This window comes from Tyto alba, unplaced genomic scaffold, assembly GCF_018691265.1.
Source record: "Tyto alba isolate M040663 unplaced genomic scaffold, T.alba_DEE_v4.0 Super-Scaffold_1000006, whole genome shotgun sequence".
NCBI lineage: Eukaryota > Metazoa > Chordata > Aves > Strigiformes > Tytonidae > Tyto > Tyto alba.
This window is the reverse complement of record NW_024881272.1, coordinates 11,608,581-11,616,724: the sequence shown is the minus strand read 5'-3', so window position 1 is coordinate 11,616,724 and position 8,144 is coordinate 11,608,581. Positions and strand designations below refer to the sequence as shown.

Genomic DNA, 8,144 nt, shown 5'->3' with positions numbered 1-8,144 from the left:
TTCTATTTAAATGACTAAAATAATTAAGTGGGGTGTATACATTTTTTCAATATATATGCAGGAATATATTTCTAGTGTAGAATTTGGTAATATATGTTTTCCTAATTTCAGTTAAAAAAAAAAAAAAAAAAAACAGAAGTAGAGATGTTTGCTCCTTCTCAGTTCACTTTGGCACCTTTGTGTTTTCACTTTTTTTTTTTTTAATGTATTTTGTGGTTTTGTTCAGAAGACCATTCAAACATAAAATTAATTTTCCTAATTAATGTTTTAGCTCCTTTAGTGCTAAGTTCTTCATTGCCAGAGTTCAATACCACAAATACTGTAGGTGATGCACTCCCACGTTATCAAATAAATGCTCAAGGTACAGCTTATAATGTTGAAAAATAGAAAAATAAATTGACCTTGATGAAGTGTGTCTTCTTTTGTCTGTTCCCAGGAAAGTTTATTTCAGGTATTTCTACTGCTGAAATGATTAGAGTTAACAGCTTTTTCCCTCCATTTTATTTTACAGGGTCTCTTCATCTTCCTGATATATGGGGTGTACAACACAGAGGTAAGTCTGCTTGGAGTATCTCAAGGCTGACAGAGTGAATGAGAGAAATGACAGGTTTCTTATCTTGATAACTGAGGGACAAAGTTGGCTTTCCATATGAGTGTCCTACTGCCCTTCATGCTTGGACTAGCTTATATGCATCCCAGCTTACCATTAAACACAGACACCCTGAATAAAGGGACAGACTCATTTCTCATAGGCATTGACTAATATTTTACTGCTGCTTTAAGTTTTTTGAATTCCTGGTCTTTCTGTTAACACTTAGCTAAACCTGACAGTTCTAAACTTTCACAATATAATTTACATCTAAAAATGAATTCTTAGTTTATATGCTATTTAAAGTAAACTATTTAAATTGTAAAAGGAACAAGTTTTACTTCAGAAATTTTGTTTGGTATAGAAATTGCATCAAATTCTATTTTTTACATTAATTGGATATTTTTAAGACTTTAAAATCTGACCCAAGGCTTTGTACCAGTTAGGCCTATGTGAAGTACTTGATCTTTGCAGGTTGAACTGTCACAAGGGGAAATATTTTTGACAGATAAAGCATAAAAATCGTAAGGAATCTATCCACCTTGTTGCACTAGTTCCATCATGTCAATGATAAAAATGTGTGTTAATATGTTCAATGCCAAGGTTTTAAGCTAAGCTACCTCTGCAAGTTTACATTTTAATAGAATTTGGAATTCAGTAGCAAAACTCTACAGAAATATAAAAGGCTTTCAAAGACAATAGCTAGAAATGAAGCAGAATTCTCTGCAGATTAGCATCCTCTATTAGAAAATAAAGGTCTCTCGATTACTTTCACCCCTTAACAAAGCTATTTCAAAATAATGAAACTTTTATCTTGTTTCTGTTATATGGATGAATTATTTCCATACATGCACCTCGACCGAGCAGCGTTACTAGCAGTGTGGTGTTTGCTGTAGGAGTGGGCCTGAGCACCCCGCACGTGGGCTCCAGGGCAGGGCACGCAGGCGCCTGGGCCCACGGGTGGGCTCGCCGGGGCCCGCCGCCCACGTCCTGTCCCAGCACGGGCAGGCCGCAGGCTGGGGGCCCTGGACACGCTTCCCCGTTTGCATGCAGGTTTCCAGTGGAACGTGCAGCAATGCTGTGGGTTTCCAGTGGAATGTGCACCAGTGATATGGGTTTCCAGTGGAACGGGCACCAGTGGCGCAGGTTCCCAGTGGAATGTGCACCAGTGGCGCGGGGGCTGTTAGCGTGAAATACAGCTGAGGGAGCGATCAGATTGAAGTATTTGTTCTTAGCGGTAGTATCTCACTACTGGGAGTAACTTCGGGCACTCAGTGCCGTTCCACGCGCCTCAATGTCACTGCTGCGAGACAAAAGCAGCAGCAACAGCCGCCGTCCGACCTGACGTAATCAGCCGTGCCGAACCGCGGCACCGGCTTCCCGGTAACCGCGCACCCTTTCAGCTCCGCCGGGCCCGCACCTGTGCCCTCAGCGGCCGCTCGCGCCTCCCGCGCGGCGCGGGCCCGTTAGCTGGCCGGCGGGACGCCGCGTGCCCCGATCCTCGCGCCGCGGCGGCAAGCCTGACGCGCGGCCCCGGCCCCGCCTCCGCACCCGCGGCGCCGGCCCCTCCGCCGCGGCGCCCACCAACATGGCACCGCCGGCGCCCCCCCCGCCCACGCCAGGCGAGGGCGGCGGTGGCGGCGGGCGGGGACCCGTCGCGCCTGCGCACTGCCTGCCTGCTGGCTGCCCGGCCGGCCGGGCCGTACCCAGCGTGCCCCGCGCCGCGCATGTGCAGTGCGGGGCGCAGGGGCTGCTAATTCCATTGTGGAGCGGACGCGGCGTTATTTTTAACTGGAGGCGGCGGCGGGAGCCGTAAGTGCAGCCCGGGCCGGGGGCCGCCCGTCGGCGCGGGTGGGGGTGGCGGCGATGCGCCCGGGCGGCGGCTGCCGGGCCGCCGCGGGAGCCAGCCGCTGAGCGGGGCGCCCGCCAGCGCGGCGGCGAGCGGTGTCCGGCGGGCGGGCGGGCGGCGGGTCCCGCAGCCCCTCTGGGCCGCGCCTCCTCTCCGGCCCGCCTTCCCGGGGGATGAAACTCGGCAGCGGCTTCCTCGGCGGCGGCGGCGGCGGCGGCAGCAAGAGGGCGGCGGCCATGGAGCCCACGTTCCCCCCCGGCATGGTGATGTTCAACCACCGCCTGCCCCCGGTCACCAGCTTCACCCGGGCGGCCGCGCCCCCCCCGGCGGCCCAGCACCCCCCGCAGTGCGTGTTACCTCCGGCCTCCGCCGCTTCCTCCACGGCGGCGGCCGACCCCCCGGCGCCTCCTCCCCCTCAGGACATGACTTTCAAGAAGGAGCCGGCGGGGGCTTTTCCATCCGCGCCCTCCTCCTCGCAGAGGAGCCCCTGGGGCTTTCTGCAGTCTCTCGTGAGCATCAAGCAGGAGAAGCCCAGCGAGCAGGAGGAGGACGAGCAGCAGCAGCCGCAGCACCACCACCACTACGGGGGGCTCTTCGGGGGAGCGGGGGACGAGAGACCCCCTGGCCTGGGGAGCAGCAGCGGGGAAGGGACCGGCCAGAGTGTGATTCAGGACCTCAGCCTTCTTCACCACCTGCACCAGCATCCCCACCGCGACCTGTTACTGAGTGGCAGAGGCGAGGGCGCCCCTGGCAGTGTGGGTGAGCCAAAGCACGATGCCCAGGTCAAGAAGGCCAAGAGGCCAAAGCCAGAATCTCAGGGAATCAAAGCCAAGCGGAAGCCAAGCGCTTCATCCAAACCCCCCCTGGTGGGAGATGCAGAAGGTGCCATTGCGTCCCCCAGCCAGAAACCTCACGTCTGCGAACACTGCAGCGCTGCCTTCAGGAGCTCCTACCACTTGCGCAGACATGTGCTCATTCACACGGGGGAGAGGCCTTTCCAGTGCAGCCAGTGCAGCATGGGTTTCATCCAGAAGTACTTGCTGCAGAGACATGAGAAGATCCACAGTCGTGAGAAGCCGTTTGGGTGCGACCAGTGTAGCATGAAGTTCATCCAGAAGTACCACATGGAAAGACACAAGAGGACGCATAGCGGAGAAAAGCCATACAAATGTGACACTTGTCAGCAGTATTTTTCGAGGACTGATAGACTGTTGAAGCACAGAAGAACATGTGGTGAAGCCATAGGTAAAGTAGGGGCTGGAATGGAGCCCGGATCGTCAAATAGCATGGGTAGCTTGGCTGCGTTGTCTCAGGGAAATACCAGTTCCTCAAGGAGAAAAAGTAAAACAAAAAGTACATCCACTGAAAACAAAGGAAATAGGTGTAGCAGCAAAGTAACTGAATCTCAAGTTACAAGTAATGTGGCCATGCCAAATTATGCAGTTGATATTCCTATCGTGTCTTCCAGTGGTGGTCTAGTTGGCACAGGCATAGAAGAACTTCAGAAAAAGGTGCCAAAATTGGTCTTGAAAAAAGGAAGCAGAAAACAGGCAGACAAACATTACCTTAATTTTGTATCACCACTGCCAGATATTTTGGGGCAAAAACCACTGTCTGGGAAACAGAGTGGCTCTCTGGGCCTAGTAGCCAATACCAGTGTAGAAACTATTGGCCTTCTCCAAAGTACAGGTGGTAAACCAGGTCAAATAGGTAGCAATTACGATGATGCCATGCAGTTTTCAAAGAAGAGAAGATACTTACAAACTGCAAGCAGTAACAGTGCCTTTTCAATTAATGTCGGACACATGACTTCCCAGCAGTCCGTCATCCAGTCTGCAGGTGTTAGTGTTATGGATAACGAAGCTCCATTATCTCTTATCGATTCAGCATCTTTAAATAGTGACATAAAGTCTTGCCACGACAAGTCTGGTATTCCTGATGAAGTCTTACAGAGCCTTTTGGACCAGTACTCTCACAAATCAGAAGGCCAGAAAGAAGATCCTTTCAGTATAACTGAACAGCGTGTGGACTTGCACACCTCAGGAGAACATTCGGAGATGGTTCAGGAAGAAAACTTGAGCCCGAACTCTCAAACAGTTTCAAATGATAAGGCAAGCATGTTGCAAGAGTACTCCAAATACCTCCAACAAGCCTTTGAAAGAACAACCAATAGCACTGGTTTTGCTTTTGGACCCAGTTTCCAATTTGTAACTCTCCATAACCACACCCTGTTTCAAGACAAGCAGATATACACTACATCTCCACTTGAGTGTGGCTTCAGCCAATCCGTTACCTCAGTATTGCCAACTGCGTTGCCAAAACCTCCGTTTGGGATGTTACTTGGATCTCAGCCAGGCTTTTATTTGTCTGCTTTGGAGGCTACGCATCAACAGTTGACTCCTTCTCAAGAGCTGGATGATCTCATTGATCCGCAGAAAAACTTAGAGACTTCATCTAACTACCAGTCGACATCTCAGAAACTGACTGGCCAGAAGGAACAGAAGAACTTAGAATCCTCAACAAGCTTTCAGATCCCATCTCAGGAGTTAACTAGCCAGATAGATCCTCAGAAGGACATAGAGCCTAGAGCAACCTACCAGATTGAGAACTTTGCACAAGCGTTTGGTTCTCAGTTTAAGTCGGGCAGCAGGGTGCCAATGACTTTTATCACTAACTCTAATGGAGAAGTGGACCATAGAGTAAGGACTTCAGTGTCAGATTTCTCAGGGTATACAAATATGATGTCTGATGTAAGTGAGCCATGTAGTACACGAGTAAAAACCCCAACCAGCCAGAGTTACAGGTAAGGTCCCGACTGTGACCAGGCTGTGGGGTCTTCTTAATGTAATTTTGTTTTACTTTGACAACACTGCCATTGGAATGTTTCTACACGGTCCTATTAAGAATAATGTAACATGCCCTTTCAATGCAACTTTTCATATTTAGTTTATTTTGTTAGTGTGATTTTTTTAGATCTGTTTATTATGGTTTTTAATCAAAAATCAATAGATTAAAATAGTGGTTTTGTTCAAGTGACAATGTTTAGCAATCAAATTTACATTATATAGATTGTCAGGGAATAGCCCAAAAGTTTAAAATGCAAAAAATTAACTTTGTTCCTAGGACTAAGGTTTATTCTAATTGCTTTACTCTCAGGAAAGTATAATGAAGCATGGGAATTCTATGCACCACTAGTGTATCGGAACTTCCAATTTACAGATAGTGACATATATCTCAGCTTTTTGAGGAAAGGATCTATGACATTTCAAATTGCTGTCTCTTACGTCTGGGCTGATCTGAAAGAATTTTGCTACCTAAATCTCATTGTTTTTAAAGTATTCCTGTTCTTCCAGGTGATGCTCATTCCAGACAGGTGGAGCAAATATTCTTGGGTCTGTACGAAGAGCCCGGAATGGTAGCTTTAATATAAACAATAATGTCCCCAGAACTCCTGTGTAAGACTGTAATTCCATAAAGAGATTCTGTTGACACAAACTGTGAGAACAAAACGTGTGCGTCTGGTTCATGTCATTAGAACCCCAGCCTGAAACTACAGTCATAATCCAGATAGGCTTTTGGGATACATTATTTATTATACATGGTTCAAAAAAGTCAGTCTCTTGCTCTTCCATTTTTCCACATGCTTTTAGTGTATAAGGTTCCCTTTCTTTTGTTGTGCTACCAATTCGTCCAGACTTGATCTTGGGTTTTTCTCCACACATCCCTCCCCCCGCCCCCTCCACTTCCAATTTACACCTTTTCTTCCCCTTCTACCCTACTCACTCACCCCAACTTAATAGCTAGCATTTAAAAAGATTTACATTCCAGAAAGTGCATATCTTACTATGTACTTTCTGATGTCTCACGACATCAGATGATTAACAATAAACACCCACATGTTTTAGAATTATGTCAAGGTTTCCATGTACAATAAGAAATAATATACTCCCAATTGTACATACTAAGGCCCCTATCCTGCATCAGGATCAGCTAACATGGCCCCCTGTGCCCAGCAGCATACCAGTGGTGTCACTGGAGCTCTCTCCGGATATAGGGGTTTGCAGCAGTTCATCATTGCAGGCTTTTAGGGCCTAAGGCTGCAATTCCATCAAAGGCTTCTGGTGATGACATCAACTACAAAAGTAGAGCTTGAGTGGCTTGTTAATATCAACAGAACTTTTCTTTGGAATTATTGCCTTACTTTATGTATATTTTGTGGTACATTATTTATTATATGTGAATCCTGATTAATGCCTGTGGAGCCACGGAAACCTGCTAGAAATACTGGTGGCCATTCAAAGCTGCTGAAAGGCAGTGGCACTGCTCTAAACCACTTTTTGCAAATGTATTTTTTGATTAGTTTTTTAATGTAATTTTGGTGATGTTTATGCTGATGGTTTTTTATGTACTCTTGGTGATGTTTCAGTCTTAACGTACTTTTCTGGTGGCAGGAAAGTACCAGTGGTTGTTTGCAGTCTTATTGTGTAATCAGCCTATTACAGGCTTCCATGTATAATAAAGTTATTAACATTGTGCAAGTGTAAAACACTTCTGTTATGAAAGTGGTGTATTATTAAATGAATTGTTACAGAAATCCTGGGTAATTTTTCCCATTGTCCCTCACCACTAAAAATTGAAACCTGAGCCCACTTGTTATCTCTTTTAATAGATGAACTATCTTTTTTTTTTTTTTTTTCTTTCTCCCCTCTTCCTTACTAAACTAGAGTTTGTTCTCATAGAATCCATGTAACTCCATTAACTTTTTCTTTATACTTGATTATGTGTTTCACCCTATTTCAGTTTAAATAAGCAAACAACAACAGCTCTCTAAACACAGAACCCAGGCTGTTACCATGGATGGAATAGTCCATAACCACTGTGTTGGCTTTTTCAGTACCTTTTGTTTTACAGAGGTTATAATTTACATTCTTTATATTGTGTGTAGTAGAAGTTGCATATGTATTGTTCTGGCTGTTTGCTTTAACTTAATACTAATAAAACCCATTATTCACCAAATCATAAAGATATCACTTCTATTATCCAGTCACACTTTTGAGAACCTATTAAGGAAACTTTATGCGATTAAACTTTGAGAAGGAATAATACAATTTAATGACATGTTTTCAGCTTGTTTTCTTCAGTTTATTTTTGGGTCAGGTATCTGAATGCACTACTAGAAATCGGGGCTCTATCTCATATCTTTAGCTTCCAGGGCAAAAACTAACAAATTTCCTTAAGGTAAAATGTTCATACAACCCCATCTTTTAAAATCTGTCTTTTTATGTATGGATTTGGTTAAAAATATATAAATTGCATATTGTTAACTTCAAAGATATTTTGTAACTGCTGGAAATCCAGAATGACACATATATAATACGGTTTTTGTTCAAAGTAAAGATTTTAGAAAGTACTCTAGTGGTTTTTTTTGGTTGGCTTATTTTTTGTGGTTTTGTTTGTTTGTTTTGTTTTGTTTTGTTTTTTTTTTCACTGCTCTAACTTTGCATTATAAGGAAAGCCTAGTAAAAATAGTATGATAGCAAAATACTTAAAAGCATTTTAGGTAATCTGAAGCTAATTTGTGGATTTCCTTAATTTGTATTTTTCTTTAGATGTGAATATAAGAGTGTCAGCGCTGAAAGTCTCAAAATGGTTGAAAAGTAGAGTATTGAACAGAAGACAGCAGTTTAAATCAAGGCAATGACATGA

At 45.2% G+C, this 8,144-nt stretch overlaps 1 protein-coding gene across 1 annotated transcript; it reads left to right on the top strand.

Moving 5' to 3' along the window:
• The first annotated feature begins 2,338 nt into the window (after positions 1–2,338).
• On the top strand, positions 2,339–7,551 carry ZNF281 (zinc finger protein 281). The gene has a single exon (XM_042785717.1). The coding sequence runs from the start codon at positions 2,612–2,614 to the stop codon at positions 5,243–5,245; it is 2,634 nt and encodes an 877-aa protein (XP_042641651.1). The 5' UTR covers positions 2,339–2,611; the 3' UTR covers positions 5,246–7,551.
• The last annotated feature ends 593 nt before the right edge of the window (positions 7,552–8,144 follow it).

Bases quoted from the DNA above. Each gene is read 5' to 3' on its own strand.
- ZNF281 (XM_042785717.1), top strand. From the start codon at position 2,612: ATGAAACTCGGCAGCGGCTTCCTCGGCGGCGGCGGCGGCGGCGGCAGC.